General features: G+C 37.8%; 1 protein-coding gene across 7 annotated transcripts in view; it reads right to left on the bottom strand.

Annotated features, from left to right (window-relative positions):
- msraa (methionine sulfoxide reductase Aa) overlaps nt 1-19,768 on the bottom strand; it is a 328,025-nt gene that overhangs the window by 222,565 nt on the left and 85,692 nt on the right. For all 7 annotated transcript variants that reach the window (XM_069886610.1, XM_069886609.1, XM_069886611.1 and 4 more), the window contains exon 2: nt 13,533-13,601. In XM_069886610.1, the coding sequence (XP_069742711.1) occupies nt 13,533-13,601 (69 nt within the window). The remainder of the gene's footprint in view (nt 1-13,532; nt 13,602-19,768) is intronic.

The raw sequence follows: 19,768 nt of genomic DNA, 5'->3' as shown, positions 1-19,768 counted from the left end.
TTACCAAAATTCTCTGGATTCTGTGCAGGTCCTGGCAGATCGGAAGACAGCAAATGTCATGCCACTTTTTAAAAAGGGATGTAGGCAGAAGAAGAATAACTATTGGCAAGTTCTTAACATCTGTAGTCAGGAAAATGCTTGAAGCTGTCATTAAGATGAAATAGCGAGACATTTAGAAAAAAGGGGTTCCTTCAGGCAGACGCAGCATGGATTAAGAAAGGGCAGGTCTTGTTTGACAAACTTGCCGAGGTTATTTGATGATATAATGGGTGTGGTGAATAGAGGGGAACTGGTCGATGTTGTATATTTGTATATTCAGAAGGCGTTTGATAAGGTGCCACACAAGAGACTAATCAATAAGATACAGATGAATGGAGTCGAGGGAAGTATGTTCGTATGGATTGAGAATTTGTTAACTGACAGAAGGCCGAGAGTTGGGATAAATGGGGGGCTGCAGGGGATCAGTGCTGGGCCCACAGCTGTTCACCATTTACATGATGATTTGGAAGAGGGGACAGAGTATAGTGAAGCCAAGTTTGCAGATGATACTAAATTGAGTAGAAAAGCAAATTGTAGAGAGGATGTGGAGAGGCTGCAGAAGGATATTGTTAAGTTAGGTGAGTGGGGAAAGGTCTGGCAGATGTAAAAAAATGCGAGGTCATCCACTTTGATGGAAAAATAGAAGAGCAGATTATTATCTAAATGGTGAAAAATTGCAACATGCTGTAGTGCAGAAGGACTTGGGAGTGCTTGTGAATGAATCGCAAAAAGTTGGGTTGCAGGCAAATGGAATGTTGGCCTTCATCGCTCGAGGAATTGAATTCAAGGGCAGGGAGGTCATGCTGCAACTGTATAGGGTACTGGTGAGGCTGCACCTGGAGTACTGTGTGCAGTTCTGGTCTCCATACTTGAGGACGGATATACTGGCCTTGGAGGCAGTCCAGAGGACATACACCAGGTTGATCCCAGAGATGAGGGGGTTGAACTATGAGGAGAGACTAAATCATCTAGGATTATACTCACTTGAATTCAGAAGAATGAGAGAAGATCTTATAGAAAGTGAATCTGTGAAATTCTCTACCCAGGGAAGCAGGTGAGGCCACTTCATTAAACATATTTAAGGTGCAGTTAGATAGATTTTTACATAAAAAATGGAATTAAGGGATATGGGGAAAAGGCAGGTAGGTTGAGTCAATGATCAGATCAGCCATGATCTTATTGTATGGTGGAGCAGGCTCGATGGGCCCAATGGCCTACTCCTGCTCCTATTTCTTATGTTATTATTATCCCACTTCACACAACTGTTAGATGTAGTACTGTATTTAGATATGTCACACAAGACAAAGCCATTCTATTCAAGGGGAATTACGAACAATAAATAAATGGTTGTTTTGCCATCAACTCCTATATCTAAAAGATCCCCTTAATTTTGAAAATGATGCACTGAGAAGAAACATGAAAAACAAGGATGATTTTATACACCATAAAGATGACTGAGATCTATTCATTCAACTTGTGAGAGACACCAAAGTGGACTTCATAGCTTTAATCACATTTCTACTATGGAGTTAGAGATCTCTATAATGCTTTTTCTCCATTGTTTATAAGTATGAGGATCAAAATTAGATTCATTAATCAAAAAAGCATTATCTATTTTTTAAACTCAATACTGGCCATAACTTGACAGCCTTATAATGAAAGGATCACACCTGTCGGGATAAAAGCAGGTATAATGCTGCATACTTATGATTAAAATTATGAGTGGGTAGTGGCCTGCACATAGAGATGGGGACCAGCCCACAGAATGGCTGTCAACCATGGCAACCTAGGGGGGGTGGGGGGGGGGAAATGACACTGGCTGTCATCCCAGGTGACCTCCCACACAGTGGAAAGACAACGAGCTTTAGTAGGAACATCAACCAATCCCAGACCGGCGCTCCGATGGCAAGGTGCCCTGACGTTGGTGCCTGAGGCCAGTATAAATGCGATAAACCAGTTTCTACTTCAAGGCTTTGGTGCGCATGTCATTCTTCTCCACGCTCACCTAGCACGAACACTACAAGTGTATCGACCAGCACATACAAATTGGAAATTGCATGTGACTTCCATGAGCAGGCAGAGTGTTAGTAAAAAGATAGAACAAAGGACAATCAACTGTGTTTTACCTACTTCATCGCTTCACTTTTCAGATTTTGCCTTAAAATGTACTGAGCTTTGCACTTGGCTTTCACAACAACAAAAAAAAGCAATGTGAAGATTCAACCACCATCCACAGAATATAAAGACAAGTTAAAAAAAACTGTCCTAATCAGAAAACAAGGTTAAATCAAGTCAAAATTCTGAATGTTCTTTCAGATAATGAAATCTTATCAACATAGCAGTGTAACACACTCAACAGTACAACCTCATCATAGAATTTGTACTCCACATCAGCACACCACTGTCACATTGCTTGCATCTCTCTGCAGAGAAAAGCATATGCATCTTGTCAGTTGCATTAAATACACTTGACAGTTGCGCTAAGTTGTTCCTTGACTTCAATTAAATGAATTTCAGAGATAAAATGTGACATTGTAACCTGGCTAAATATAGATAGCACAACTACAAATGCAAAATACTCAGCAACTCATATAGTATCTGAGGGGATGGAAAGGGAGTATCATTTCAACTTGATCATCTACATCTACCATGATGAAGTGCTGAGAGTTTGGTTGTGGAGTAAATCATCTCCTGGACCCTCTTCAATTTGCTATTATCATAAATGGTTAATGGCAGATGCCATCTCGCTGGACCTTCACTCTGCGCTGGATCACCTAGACCACAAGAACACCTACTTTAGGCTGCTCTTTGACCATCATCCCAGCAAGACATGATCAAACTAAGGGATCTGGTTCTCATTTTGTCCCCTTGCAAATGGATTCACAACTTCTTCATTGAATTCTGCAATCAGAGTGGATTTTCCAAATCAGGTGCTCCTTGTTGACCATCAGCACAGGAGCACCTCAATGCTGCATTCTTAATTGCCTACTCTATTCCGGATACAGTCCTGAATGTGCAATCAGATTCAAAACCAATGCATCCATAAATGTGTTGATGAAACCAATGTTGCTGGCTGAATAACAAGAAAATGATGAGTCAGCATACCAGATGGAGATTACGAACCTGATTGGGTAGTGCCAGAAAATCAATCTTCCTCCCAATATCAACAGGGAGTTAATTGTCGATTTTAGGAAGGGTATGCCAAAGGACTATGTACCTGTCCACTTCAAGGGGAGAGAAGTGAAAAGCATTAGAACCTTCAGGTTCCTGAAAATCCACATAACAGAGAACCACTCCTGTAGCCAGCACATCACAAGGCAACTGTGAAGAAGGAACACCAATGGCTCTACTTTCTGAGAAATCTGGTCTGTCGCTGATAACATTTATCAAACTTCTATAGGTGCACTGGTTGCATCATGACCTGGTTTGGTAATTCAAATGCCCAGGGAACCAGTAGGCTTCAAAAGATAGCAAATATACTCAAGTTAATCACAGGATCCAACCTCCACTAATGGCACACTGCCTCAAGAAGATAGCCGACAACACAAAGGTCCCCCAAAACCCTGGTCTCAATCTCCTCTCACTGGCAATTTTTTAATTTAAGATTTGTTAATTTACTTGAATTTTACTTTGCTCATCTGACAAGCCACTGGATTGTGTTGCACTAATTTTGCTACAATGCTACCAGATTCTTTTTTTATGAGTACAGGTGCTATTCTGGAATGAAAAATAAAAGTAAAAGGAGGAGTAGGTCATCTTAGAGCAAACCTCTGAGAAGGCACTGAAGTAAGAGAAATAAACTAGGACGATAAACCAACTACTCCAGAAAGCAGACACATTAAAGTGGTTTACAAGCTTCATGTTTTTTATGTCATCAAATTATCTGGATCAAATTATACTTTGCAATTATTCTCAGTATTCACCAATCTCTCAATAATAATTGGGCTATGGTAATGGCACTGCAACTGTTAATCCTTCTGTGAAACTGCCATAAAGAGAAGACATCTTGTCAGCATCTGCAATTCAAGTTGCTGGTGGTGCAAAATAAATACCAAAAAAAATTCCAAAGAGCTTGCCGTACTCATTTAAAAAAAATAAAAATCCTCAAGGCAAAAATTAGATCTGATGGGATTCCTGTAAACTCTTTAACTCGCTTTCATTTTTTCATTTCTTAATCCTTCATAATTTTACTGTAGTGCAATCATCACAACCTTAATATTTAATTTGAAAAAAGTTGTTTTACTAAGCCAAAGTACAGTATATTGAAAAAATATCAAGTATCACAATACCATGATACTGGACACAAAGCCAATCAAATTCTCAATCTAAAAGAAACAGATGTCAGATTAAAAATGCACAAACAAGGGATCAAGCAGAATTGTTTATCAATTTTAACAAGGGAAAATTATGAAAGGTATGTGGGAACATGGGTGCTGGTTAGATGGAGGCAGGAAGGCAATTTTTCATTATTTTGTAAGGGGGGAAATAGGTAGCAATAAATTATGTTCCAGCATAACAATGTTTACATTTAAAACAACTGGTCTTTTTCAAAAGAAGTCCTTTGAGATTGAAGATGGCATGCTTGCCTTCTGGTTTTGTGGGTTCTGAGATGGCTAATGAAGCCAATGTGAGAACTGCAGGAGGTATCTATTGGATGGACGTTGGACAGGTCGTACCGTGAGCATTCTGCCCAATGCCTGCAGAGTGCTTCTGTATGCTTTCTTTCATGGTCTTGAGGTTCTCAATACCGTTGTCAATTTGAGCAGTGAAGAACAATTCAAATAAGGTTTGAGCACATCCTTGAATCTTTTTCTCTGTCCACTTGGTAACCTCCTTACATGACAGAGCTCAAAATACCTGATGGCAGTGCACAGATCTATCGGAACAAATTTTGTAAATCAATAGAATATTGGTACTGCTAGGGCCCAAACTTGTTTAAAAAAGTCTGTTATTGAACTTTACTCAAGAAATTCAGGATTCCCTGGTACCAAAATATTGTTCTCTTAGATGGAAATAATTGATCATAGTGCAGCTTCATTAACTGGGTTCATAAATGGATTCTGGCACTGCTAATGAATTTATGGGGAGGAACGAGGAAAGAAATTATGCAGAAATGTCTGAGCATTAACAATGAATTGCCTCAGCACCAAGCTTTTCAATGTTTTTAGCAAGAGCCCCAACATTTCATCCAGAATAAACAAGATGCTTTCAAAGATACTTAAAATATTTCCTGTATGTGTGCTGGTTAAAAATAAATTAATTAAAAGCAGGTATTTTTTTCCCTGAAGGCATCTAATCTCTGTGATTATATTATTCAGTTCATTCCTTTTCTTGACCCACAGCCAGGCTGTATATTGGAATCAGACCCTGCCTTCCAATGAATGGTTCAGTATTGCAATCCACCACTCACAACCAATGAGCTGAAGGAGGGCAACTAGTCCATCTGCAGTTTACTGGAATATTGAACCAAGGCTAAAACTTGAAATGGCCCAGGTCTCCAAATGTGGCTGAATCAATAAATTAACTTCTCTTCCATGTTGAACAGTATTTGAACATTCCCTGACTCTCTTCCTGGTTGGGCTATCTACATGCTGCTTCAAAAAATTATTCTGGATCCATTCAGCAAATTCTCCCCCATCCAAGTCTCCAGCACGAACAACATCCCAGTCAATAGTCATAAAATTAAAGTCTCCAACTACGACAACCCTGTTGCTTTTCTGCAATCCCCTCGATTCCTCCACTGGCTGCCCTGCTGCGCAGGTTCCCATTTCCTGTTACTCTAGTTTAAGCTGATCCAAGTAGTACTAATAAACCTACCTTTGAGGATAGTGGACCCCTCCAGTTCAAGTGTAACCCATCCTTCTTGTACAGGTTCCTTCCACCAACCCACCCACTCCCACTCCCTCTCCCATCCCCGGAAGAGTGCCCAAAGATCCAAATATCTGAATTCCTCCCTCCTACACCATTTATTTAATTCTTCCAGTGAATTAAACTGTATTATCTTCCTGTTTCACTAGCACATGGCCCTTAAAGTCCTGCCTTTTAACTTACTTCCTAGCTCTCAAAGCTCATTCTGCAGGACTACATTTCCTTTCTTAAATATGTCACTGGTAGCATTATGTACCATGAACTCCACTGCTATCATCCACTCAGAATGTCCTGCACCCACAGAGCTATCCTAGGTCCAGGAAGGTAACGCACCATTCTGCTTTCTCACTTGCAGCCCCAGAAACACTAATCTGTGCCCTTTTCAATGGAGTCTCCCACCACTATAGCTTTACCAGACTTCACCCTTCCCTGGTAATCCTCAGAGTACCAATGACCTGTGCACTGCTGATATAAAACCATAGAATTTTACAGTAAAGAAACAAGCCCTGTGGCCCTTCTAGTCTGTGCAGAACTAATTTTCTGCCTAGTCCAACTGACCTGCACCCAGTCTATAGCCCTGCATACCCCTCCCATCCATGCACCTGTCCAAATTCTTCTTAAATATTAAAATTGAGCCTGCCTTCACCACTTCAGATGGCAGCTCTTTCCAAACTCCCACCACTCCCAGTGTGAGGATGTTTCCCTCTAATGTTTCCCCCCCCAAAAAAATTTCCCCTTTCACCCTTAATACTCTGATAGGTCATCCCTTCCACCGGTATCTAAAGTGGTATACTTGTTACTGAGGGAATTGTCACAGGGAACTGTCTGCCTTCTTCCTTTACTCTTCCTTGTGGTCTTCAACTCCCTGCAGCATAGATCTTACGTGTGACCACATGTCATCTCTCATCTACCATTAATGGAATGGAATTCCACAACTAATGGAATGAAATTCCATTGTAGTGAGTGTCGAAAGAACCAAAGACTTGTTGATCCAAACCAAGGCTGTAGCTGACTGTGGGTCGATGTTGAGGCATTTCAGCCGTAGCATATGCTCCATCCATTCAAAATTTTTTTAGTTAATTAAATTATGCGCGTCGAAAGAACCAAAAACTTGTTGATCCAAACCAAGGCTGTAGCACTTTCGACGCGCATTACATCCATGCACAGAAAAAATGTTAGATGATGTGGACTAGAAGGGCCTAATGGTCTGTTTCTGTGCAGTAAATTGTTGTTATGTTATGTTATATATATATGTTATGTTATGTAAAATGGTGTATCACATGTATGACACACATTTTTTAAAGATTTAGAATGCACAGGATGCAAGCTCAAATGTGAGGAGATGTGATTAATTTATAATTATATTTGCATTCTTGGCACAAAGGTAACAGTTATTTAAAGGGTGTGAATGTGGGTAAATTCAAAAACATCAATCAAAATTGAATTTATTTTAGACATGCTGTCAGTGAAACTCAAGACAATAAATAAAGGACAAATGCCTTTCTGGATGAATTTTTGGGTTGAACAGAATTTTTTTGAATATTTAATGGAATTATGGAGTAAGAAAAATGAAACTATAGGTACTGAAGGCAAATTTTCAGCTAAAGCTCCTTTGCATCAGAACAAACTTTTTTCTTTTTCATTAAATAATCAGTTCTTGAAAATATGGGAACAGATAGGTATTCAGTTGGTAAAGAATTGTTATGAAGCTGGGTATTTTATTTCATTTAAAAGAATGAAGGAGAAATACTGAATTTCTCCAAATACCCTGTTTACTTAATATCAGGTTAGAGCCTTACTTGTAGATAACTTTGAGCATACATTACAGTTGCCTAGACAGTCTAAATTTGAAAGTTTACTCACTGAAGGAGGTAAGAAGGGATTTATATCTGAGATGTATGCTTTATTACAACATAAATTGCTTAAGACAGATATTTATAAATCTAGGATCAGATGGGAAAAAAGGTTTGTCGGTTTCTATTTCTCAGGATGATTGGATGATTATATGTGAGGATACTATGACTAAATTAGTGAATGTAAAATATAGATTATTTCATTATAATTTTATACATCAGTTATATTTAACTCCTGAGAAGTTAAGGAAATAGAGTGTATAAGTTTATCTGTTTTGATTTATGTTTTAGATGTCACAAGCAAGTTGGTTCTTTTTTGCATTCTACTGGGTTACTTGAGACAGTGAAACCTTTTTGGTGTAGAATTAAGGAATTTTTAGGTTTATTTAAATTTAAAATTTCACTTGACCCTATAGTGATTTTATTAGGTTATATTAAAAAAATAAGTTTGTAATTAAAATTGGATAAGTTTCAAATTGCTTTTTTGAGATTGGCATTGACTGTGGCAAGAAAATATTTGGCAATCACTTGGAAAAATGAGACTGATTTAAGTATTCAATGGTGGCATATGGAAATGAAGTCTTGTATTCCATTGGAAAAGATTATGTATAATTTGCATAATAATTATTCTTTTTTTTTGTTAAAGTTTAAAGCCCGAAGATGAGATACATGGGTTTGAATTTGTAATAGTTTTTTTTCCCCCATGGGTGTTGGGGTTCCACCAAACTATGGCAATAGTTGATGATTGGTATGTGAGTTGATCTCCTCTTCAATCTTCTATTTTTTTTCTTTTGGGGTAGTTTAGAGGAGGGATTGGGGTTATGGGGATTATAGGGGATAAACATTATGTATCTATTTGTATTTTGATTTTGACTGATTTATTTTGAGCAATAAATAAAAAAAATTAAAAAGCAAAAAAAAGTACATTTTCTTTTTGATTTTCAAAGACTCGTATAAATTCAAACACACAATACAATCTCTTTCAACCCCAATATGACATACAGAGTCCATTTTTATCCCCCGTCCCATCCTCCCCTTGCCCTGATACAACTATGAATAAAGTCATACAACTTATACAGATATGAAAACACAAACACCGGTGGGGTCAACGATCCCTACTGAAACCTAGGGAAAAGCAACCAAGGTGACTGAGTAACCAAAGATAAGGAATAAAAAGAAAAACGAATAGATTGGGTTGAACAGAATTTAATAAAATGCTGTTATGAGCCCTGGGACCTCAAAACCCAGCAGCAATATAGAAATTCACCAAGACAAATGGTTATATAATCAAAAGTTACTTTCCAAAAGTCAGTTCTCTCTCTCTCTCTCTCTCTTGCTGAGAAAAAACCTGTTCATCTCTCTCTGCTTGCAAAACCACATGATTTTCTAGAACAGCAAACTGCCATCGAAACAGATTGCTGTCTCTCAAAATCAATCCTGAAAGATCTTATCAGTTCCCTGAGATGGACACTTCCATTTGCACCTCCTCATGAAAATCTCCAGCACAGAAATCTATTGTCTTTGCAAAAACATTCCACCCGAAGTGACTGGCTTGAGCCAAGCTCTTGCATTTTAAATCGATTCTGTTTTGAAGTGTTTGTATCTGTGTGTGACCTAACTAAAAACACCACAATCTATCTTCCAAAAACATATCTAAATAGAATATAAAGTATAACATAATCTATCACAATGCCTCATTCAATAATGTGACAAAAATGTTGTCAGGTGTGCATTCCACCTCAAATATACAGAAACTGTGACAAATTTATAAACAAATAAAAATGAATCGTAGCTCTTTAGAAAATATCACTGTGCAGCAGTTTAATCCTTGGACCCAAACATTTAAATTATGTTTAATTTGCATGAGTAATTTATTCATGAAAACAATATTTTAATATCTATCCACAACAGCTTTGGCAGTCTACTAGATTATGCAGTATTTCCAAAGACTATTCTAGATTATTATGGGGAGTAATCGGTTCCACATATTAATGTGGAAAATCTTAAAATGCTTTACGCTATTCTTTATGACTAAGCTTGTGGTGACCCACTTTCACTTGTGTGCATTTAAAAAAAAGCTAGATCCATTTCAGAGGATTTTTTTTCAAAAAATAACCGGATAGATAGCCTTCCAGTTAGTTAAAAAATATGATTATTGGAAATTCAATCATAAAGAATTAGTTTGGTTTGTCCAAACAACCATAACATAGCTTACAAGCAGAAATAATTGCAGCCTTTGAAGCTGATTTCATAGAGGTGTAAGCCACTATTTTTAATGATATTAATCATGAACAAATACCAAAGATAATTTTGTTCATACAATCTTGTTTTGTTCATACAACCTCATTGTGAAAACCATGACTACTATTTTAAAAAATACATTTGTATGCCTCATGGATATCACAAAAGAATGCTACACAAATTATTTGTATGACAGAAATAATAGTACCTATAAGAAATCCGACTGCATTTGAACACTCACCTGGGTTACGAATAATGCCTTTCTTTTCAGAAAGAGAAGTGGAAAGATTTTCAAAACAAGTGGCACAGCACTTGTGTAAGCGTTACCAGTCACCTTTCAGATACAGGTTTGTTTCACAAGGAAGTTCTGTCAAATGTTACAGTCACCAAAGCTATGTGATGGCAAAAGTCCATTAGTTTAACAGTCTTTTTCATTATATCCTGCCCTTTGGTTTCTCAGCTCTTCGTACAGTTGTTCTTTGATTTTCTTTAATTTCTGTCCTTACTTCCTTTGATGAATGGTAGTACCAACAAACACAGCACATTTAGCCAATAGCTATGAGCCAAAAAAACCCATTGACAAGAAAAAAAATCTCCAGAGGGTTGTTAAGTTGACCTGAGATATTACGGGCACCTGTCTTCACTCCTTAAGAGGACAACTACAAAAGGTGGTGCTGCAAAATAATGAATTTCGGGACATGTTTATGACAATAAAATTCTAATTCTAATTACTGTCTCAATTGTAGATGAAAACCCACAGTGCAGCAGTCCTACACATTTATAACCAAATGGTTTATTTAATTCACAATGTTCCTATTTAAGAATGGAATATGCACTATTGAAAATGATGTTCAACTTCACCACATCAAAAAAAAACTCTGACTTACAATGCCACAATCACCACAGCCAGAGAAACACAGGATTTCTTCACGGATAGAAGAAAGACATAATAATTCAAAACTACAGATGAAATAACTTCAAATTGCTCTTTTTTTTTACTACCAAATATTACTTTGCACCTACCCTTCTAACTATCATCATTTATCCCACCAAAGTTTGTGCAACGGCTGAGGGCATAACCTGCAATTTTAATTCTCTTCTGTCCAATCTCCCATCAATCTAATTTGACTAAGGTCCTCAATCTTCAAACTCAAATTTTCTGACAAAAAGTACTTAAAGTCTATTCTGCATCGAAAACCTGCAACCCAATGTCAATAATCCTTACCTTTTATGTTTCTCACCCTCCACCTTCCACTCCATTACGTCCACCAGCCCCCTCCCTCATCTGGTTTCATCCATTTACTACCCACATATTTCACACACCAGATCTCCTCCCCATCTGGCTTTCACCTCATCCTGGTTCCCATTATCACACTTCAGATTCCAGCAATGGTAATCTTCATTCCAATTTATCACCCTCCTAGCTGTCTCTACCTTACTCTAACTGTTCAATCCACTTTTCCTTCTTCTCTTTATCTGTCAGCTTTCACTTATCACCCTCTCCCCTCACCCCCCCAGCCCCCATCCAAGTCCATCTACCAACTTCACCACATGCCCTCTCCCACCTGGCTCCATCTGCCCATCATCATTTACTCCTCTTCAGTTCACCGGTCACCGACTGCCTCACCTCTTTATACCAGCCATCTTTCCTCACTGTTATTGGTCCTGATAATAGGTTCTTGATCTAAAACACTGCTTGTTTCTCCTCACAGAATCTGTTCATGCTGATGAGTTTCTACAGCAATTTGTTACAGCAAAAGAGGCCAAACAAGATCTCATTTTTTTTAAATGACTTGTTGCAAATGAAGTTAAAATATTTTGTAATAAAATCGCATTATTTTTTTGATGCTTCCAAACCCATTTGTGTTCAACACCACAAGTGAGTTAACTCAGTGGACATAGAGTATCTTATTTCATTTGTGCTAATGAAGTCCTAGGTTAGTTAGCAAAACAGGTCAGTGGAATTCATGATGAATATAAGGATAAATGGCTCAAGGCCCAGGGACATAGATCTAAACTTTAAGCACAAGATACAAAGGTGACATGAGAAAACATTTTTTTTTTAAACTTTATATCTGGAATTCAACACATACAAGGGTACAGGAAACACTTTCAATCAGGCCTTTCAAAGAGGAATTAAGCAAGTATTGAGAAAACATAATTTGCAAGTTATTTGGAAATAGCAGGAGAATTGAAACCCTTTTAGGTTCTGGCACAGATTCAATTGGTCAAATCCAAAAATCATATGATTCTAGATAATTAGCAATGTTGTCAAAGTGCAGAGTGGGTGGACAGGTAGTCCTCAACTTACAACTGTAATTGGGACTGAAGGATTGGTCATAACTCAGATTGGTCACAAGTCAGATTTGTAAGTCTTAATGAGGTATTAAAGAAATTTTTCAAAAAGATTTTCAACAAATGAATTTTTAATGAAGAATCTCAGTATATGTACAGTATTTTTTTTAAATTTTCAGTTGTATGTGCTGGTGGATGTAACTCACATAGGTCATAAGTTGAGAACTACCTGTACTTCATGGAGAATGTTATTGCTAAGTACATACCACCTTAAGTAATCCCTATGGCATAGGTGCTCTATGATTAGTAAGGGATTATTTAAGATGGCTTGTGGGTGGAATGAAAAAGTTTGAAAACCACCGTTTTAATTGTACCTAATTGACTCGTTATGTGCACGGTTTCATAACTCCAAAGGAAATGGGCCAATGACAATTTTTCCTCAAGCAAAATATTTCAGTAACAATTGGGACTAGAGCGGTGATTCTCAACCTTTTTTTCCCCACTCACATACCATTTTAAGCAATCCCTTACTAATCACAGAGCACTTTTGGCATAGGGATTACTAAAAGTGGTATGTGAGTGGAAAGAAAAAGATTGAAAACCACTGGTCTATACACATCAAAGAGATGCAACCTAATCCCCCTTCTCAGTTCTTCTCCATAACACTTCCTTGGTTGTAACACACCAAATAATTTATAATTGATGTTTAACGATGTTTACCTCCATATTTCAAGCAATATTTACCCCTGCCACCACCCTCTGTATGAAAAAGCCAACTTCCTTTTAATGTTCCTGCTTATTTTAAATCTGCACTCCCAAGTCATTGACCTCCATACTAATCGAAATAGATACTTTTACTTAAGCTGAAGGTTAGATTTATTTTTTAAATTATGAATATTTTTTATTGTTCTGTTAGTCCTGTACTAATTCTGAGCTTGTCTCAAATTAACTGTCCATCAGATTGGTGACCTACATGTGTAAGCAACTTTTTCCAATAATGCTAAACAAAGCAATAATGATGTGAATTATTCTCAATCATTCTCTTCAATTTTGCTTTTCATACAAATTTTACATATGCACTTTTTTTTAAACCAGGTTTTGAATTTTTTTTGAAGGTTGAGAGATAGAGGAAGAAAATCTGTGGCCCACAATTTTACACACAAGACCAAAAGTGAAAAATAACCCATTTGTGTTTAATGCCACAAGTGAGTTCACTCAGATCCAGGAATAACTTACCAAACATAGCCATTTGCAGTCCTTCAGGGAATGGTTCGATTGTCCTATTTCTATTGACATGATGTTTTTCTGAAAAATCCAAGAAACATTACTTTTAAAATAGAGAAAACAGAAAGCTTCCTGATTCAATTAGACAAATGCCAAGCCATTTTTTTTCTGGGAGAGGAGAATTGTTATTGATTTAAATCCAACTCCTTCATTGGACAACCTTAAAAGGTGCAATAAAATAAAAACAAAAGAAAGCAATTCAAAAAGTCCTCATTTTTTTAAAAATTACTTGTTGCAAATGAAGTTAAAATATTTTGTAATAAAGTCACACAATTTTTTGATGCTTTAATATGAATTTATCATTGTGTAATGTTGTTCCAACAATTCAACAACAATTAAATTCTATTACTCCAATATTATACAAAAGAACGGTAAAATCCCCATCATCCGGAATTCAAGCAACTGGAAGTCTCAAGCAAATGGCAAAAAAAAGCAGAAAATAAATGGGTTTTTTAAAAAAAATTGGACCCCTAACAGTTAGCTCACCAATCACGCATCATGCAATCTCAAGCAACTGGCAAATTCACTTTTCTGGCTTCTACCAATCCCCATGCTGGATACTGGGGCTTTTACTGTACATCAATAATGAGAGGAGACTCATTGTGTGGAAATTAAGTTGGAGCTTCTGCAGCCATAGGCTTATAGGAAGGATATAAACAGAATAGAAAGAGTGCAGAGGAGATTTACAAGAATATTGTCTGGGTTTCAGGGAAAGGTTGAGCAGGCTGGGACTTTATTCCCTGGAGCGTAGAAGATTGAGGAATGATTTGATAGAGGTATTTAAATTTATGAGGGGAACAGATAGAGTCAATGTGGATAGGCTTTTTCCATTGAGAGTGGGGGAGAAGAAGACATGGATTTTGATTGAGGGAGGAAAAGCTAAGGGGAAACATGAGGGGGAATTTGTTCACTCAGAGGGTGGTGGGAGTGTGGAATGAGCTTCCAGGAAGTGGTAGAGGCAGGTTTGATTTTAAAATTTAAGGTAAAGTTGGATAGGTATATGGACAAGGGAGGTGTGGAGGGTAATAGGCAGGGTGCACGTTAATGGGAGAAGATGTTTGGCATGGACTAGAAGGGCTGAGCTGGCCTGTTTCTGTGCTGTAATTGTTATATGTTATCTCTGTACTTTCTACCACAACCAGGATTCTCCACCTCCTACGGACCCCTTCTCCAGCTTTAAACCTTCTTCCTCCCCTGGACATCTTGTTCTGGTCTTTTGCCTGCTATGAACCTTTATATTTCAAACTGCCACCAAGACGCCAATTGTTTCAACTTCACTACTCCTCTCACTCATTCCAATCTCATCCCCTCGGGAACCCTGGCCCTCCATTCTCTCTGCACTAATCCCAACTTCACCATCAAGGGTGGTGCTATTGTGGTCTGGCGCACTGACCTCTATCTGGCTGAAGCCAGACAACAACTTTCAGGCACCTCCTCTCATTTACATCCCCAATAGGACTACACCAAAATCCATCAAACCACTGTATTGTTGACTATCTCTGAACACAACACTTCCAGTCATCTCCCTAGCACAGTCTCCAACCTTATTGTATCCAAAGCCTGCAGTGTCATTGCTACCTTGTACCCAAGAACCACAAACCCATTTGTCCAAGCAGACCCATTGTTTCTGCGTGCTCCTACCCCACCGAATTGCTATTGCTTACCTCAACTCAGTTTTGTTCCCCCAGTCACTCCCTACCTACAGCCCAGACACTTCACATGCCCTTCATCACTTCAACAACTTCCATTTCTCTGAATCGATCACCTCATGTTTGCCATGGACTTCCAATCAATACACACCTCCATCCCCCATACCAAAGACCTCAAATCCCTTTGTTTCTTTCTGAACAAAAGACCCAATGAGAGCCCTCCTCCACCACCTTCCCCTAACTCGCAGAACTTGTCCTCACCCTCAACAACTTCTACTTTGACTCATTCCACTTTTCCAGGTCAAAGTAGTAGCCATGGGTGCCCATATGAGCCTTTTTGTTGGCTACAAGGAGCAATCCATGTTACAAGCCGACAGAGCCATGCCCCCTCAACTCCATTATATCCACCTCTACTTTGGTGCTGTCTCACGTACCCATCATGAGTTCCTCGACTTTATCCACTTTCTGCCAACTTCCACCCTGACCTCAAATTCACATGGTCCATCTCAGGCAACGCTCTCCCTTTTCTCGACCTCTCTGTTTCTATCTCAGGAGATAAATCCCCAACAGACATTTTATACAAACCCACCAACTCCCAGTTACTTCAATTATGCCTCCTCAAACATTGTCCCTTGTAAGGATTCCATTCCTTTCTCTCAATTCCTCAGTCTTCATTGCACCTGCTTCCAGGACAAGGTCTTCTATGTGAGATCATCATTCTTTTAAAAAATGTGGCTTCCTCTCCACCACTCAGTCCTTACCTGCATCTCCTCCATTTCCCGCACACCTGCACTGGTCCCCTCAGCTCCCCTTGTCCTCACTTACCACCCCACCAGACTCCTCCTCTACTGCTTCTGTCACCCACTATGTGATAGCACCACCAGACACATATTCCCCTCTCCGCCTTTTGCCATGATTGCTCACTCTGCGGCTCCCTTATCCACTCCTCCTCCCCACCAATTGTCCCATTTGAACCTACCCCTGTGACCACAGAAGATGCTCCATGTGCCCACACCTCCTCCCTCACCACCATTCAGGGCCCCAAACAGTTCTTCTAAGTGAAGCAGCATTTCACTTGTGAATTTGCAGATGTCATCAACTGCATCTAGTGCTCCCATTGTGGTCTGCTCTATATCGGAGAGACAGGGCACAGACTGGGAGGTTGCTTTGTTGAGCACCTCAGCTCTGTCTACTCCAATAATGTGGATCTCCCAGTTGCCACCCATTTTAATTCCCTGTCCCATTCCCAATTCCCTGTCCCATTCCCTTGCTGATATGTATGTCCATGGCCTCATGCACTGTTAGACTGAGACCACCCGCAAATTGGAGGAACAACACCTCATCTTCCATCTGGGCACCCTCCAACTGGATGGCATTAACACCCACTTCTCCAGTTTCCATTAAACCCCCTTCCCTTCTTCCCCTGTCATCCTTCCCTCAGCTCTGTCTCTCTCTCTCTTTCTCTCTCTTCTTTCTGTCTCCTTTCACAGAGCAGAAATCAATTCTCACCATTCCTCTTATAAACATATTTTGGCTATAATAGACAATAGGTGCAGGAGTAGGCTATTCAGCCCTTCAAGTCAGCACAGCCATTCACTGTGATCATGGCTGATCATCCACAATAAGTACCCCATTCCTGCCTTCTCCCCATAATCGCTCAACTCCGCTATCTTTAAGCTCTATCTAACTCTTTCTTGAAAGCATCCAGAGAATTGACCTCCACCATCTTCTGAGGCAGAGCATTCCACTGATCTACAACTCGCTGGGTGAAAAAAGGTTTGCCTCAACTCCATTCTAAATGGCCTACCCCTTATAATTAAACTGTGGCCTCTGGTTCTGGAGTCCCTCAACATCGGGAACATGTTTCCTGCCTCTAGCATGTCCAATCCTTTAATAATTTTATATGTTTCAATCAGATCCCCCCTCATCCTTCCAAATTTCAGTGTATACAAGTCCAGTCACTCCAATCTTTCAACATATGATAGTCCTGCCATCCCAGAAATTAACCTCATGAATCTACACTGCACTTCCTCAATAGCAAGAATGTCATTTCTGAAATATGGAGACTAAAACTGCACACAACACTCCAAACTGAAGAAGGACCTTTCTGCTCCTTTACTCAACTCACCTTGTTATGAAGGCCAACATGCCATTAACTTTCTTCACTGCCTGCTGTACCTGCATGCTTCCTTCCAGTGACTGATGAACAAGGACACCCAGGTGCTCACTTCAGCAGCATATATGCCAAAATTGGAATGATACCGAGAAGATTAACAAGGACAAGTACAAAATGTAGGTTATAGATGGAGATTTAATACAGTACTTTTAAAGAGGAAGGACTTCCGTGAATTTATGAGACAACTGATAAAATTTTTCCAGAAATTAATGAACAATCAGTAGCAAATAAATTTATTATTTGGGATTATATAAAAGCCTATTAAAGGGGACAAATAATAAGTTACACATCTAAAATAAAAAAGGAATATATGAAAGATGTAGATCAATTAGACAAAGATATACTGTATTTAGAAAAGGAATTGCATGTTCATAAAAATGAAGAGAAACAAAGATTATTGGAATTTTAAAAAATACAATCTTATAAAGTATAAACAGATGCACATACAACAGAAATATTATGAATGTGATAGAGCCCAAAAGTTTCAGCTCAAAGAGGAGCAATCATTAAGAACCATAACAGCAACAAAAGAGAAAAACTGGACAAATTACATATAAAATGCAAAAAATTGATGATTTTATGAATTTTTATAAACAATTATATCAGTCCGAATCTTTAAAGGACAAGGAAAAAATAGATGAATATCCATCACAAGTTACATTGCCAGAATAAAATGATGATGAAAAAATGATATTATCCAATTCTTTTACCAATAAATATATGATATTTTGATGTTATTCAATTTCACAGTTATTCCAAAAAGAAGGGAAAGATCCTTTATTACTGTCATCTTATAGACCAATATCATTAATTAAATACAGATTATAAAATTGTATCCAAATTATTATCTTACAGTTTAACTAAATATTTACCTAAATTAATAAATATGGATCAAATGGCTTTATTATCTGTAGACAACATAATTAAATTTACAAGTTTATTAAATGTCGCCCAGAAAGAAAAAAATACCAGCAGTATTAGACGCTTTAGACATGGAAAAAGCATTTGAGAGACTATAATGGGACTTTTTATTTAAAGTATTGAATGTTTTTGGAATTCCAAATGATTTTATAAATTGGATAAGAGCTTTGTATAATCATCCAAAAGCTAAGATGGTCACAAATAGGCAAATATCTATACCCTTTCCATTAGAAAGGTCATCTAGACAAAGATGCCCAAAGACAGAAGTGATAAGAAGAGATAATGAGATTAAGGGTTTTATGATAAAAGATAGAGAACATAAAATTAGTTTGTTTACAGAACCGTAAATATCATTGAAAAAAAATAAATGTACGATTGGCATAATATGGTTTGATATCAGGTTATAAAGTAAATGTAGGAAAGAGTGAAGTGATGCATATGAATGATGGGAACTATACATTAAGTAAGCAGGTGATGAAGTTTAAGTGGCAAAAGGAAGCAATTAAATATTTAGTAATTAATATCGATAGAAATTTAAATATTTTATTTAAATTGAATTATCTACCATTACAAAAAAAATCAATGAAAATTTAAAGAGATGGAAAAGATTTACCAATAACTTTAATATTGTATAAAGATTAATATTTTTCCGAGGTTGCAATATTTATTTCAGTCATTACCCATTCCTACACCAATGAAGTTTTTTCAAGAATTAAATAAAAGTGTAAGAAAATTTATTTGGCGTGATAAAATGCCAAGGATAGCTTTAGAAAAACTAACTTGGAAGTTTGATCAGGGAGGATTACGGTTGCCGAATTTTAAAAATTATTATAAAGCAGCCCAATTAAGATTTTTATCCTCCTGTTATCAAGTTGGGGAGAAGACAGTGTGGATTCATATTGAAATGAACAATATAGGAGAAACTAATCCAGAGCATTTTTTGTATAAATGGAACAAAGAACGTTTGAAAGGAGTACCAATATTAAAACATTTATCCAAGATAAGGAACAAAATTCATATACAAAGAGGAATTAAGAACTACCAAATAGCTAATATGATATTAAAGTAGAAGTCACTTATTCCTTTTACTTTAAACCATTATCATAGTGCAACTACATGTAGTTTGGTTTGAGACCTTGTATCCAATAGTTCAGTTCAAAGAAAATCTCAAGTGCTCAGACATATAATGCAACTCATTTAATATGAATTCTCCGAGAAGTCCTGCCACTACTGTGTTCTCAAGCATTATTCCTTTTTCTATCTTCTTCTCCGAATGTCTACTTCACCATATCCTTCTCTCTTCCAACCCCTAAAGCTATCTTAACAAATCATATGTAACCAGAATAATCACTGAGTAAAGCAGGTTAAAAGTAGATGAATGCTGGAACATAGAAAACACATTAACACAGGCAAAAATCAGTTAAAAGTACCCACTGGGAAGG

Source organism: Narcine bancroftii, chromosome 6, assembly GCF_036971445.1.
Source record: "Narcine bancroftii isolate sNarBan1 chromosome 6, sNarBan1.hap1, whole genome shotgun sequence".
NCBI lineage: Eukaryota > Metazoa > Chordata > Chondrichthyes > Torpediniformes > Narcinidae > Narcine > Narcine bancroftii.
The sequence above is the reverse complement of the archived record's forward strand: the minus strand, read 5'-3'. Positions and strand labels throughout refer to the sequence as shown.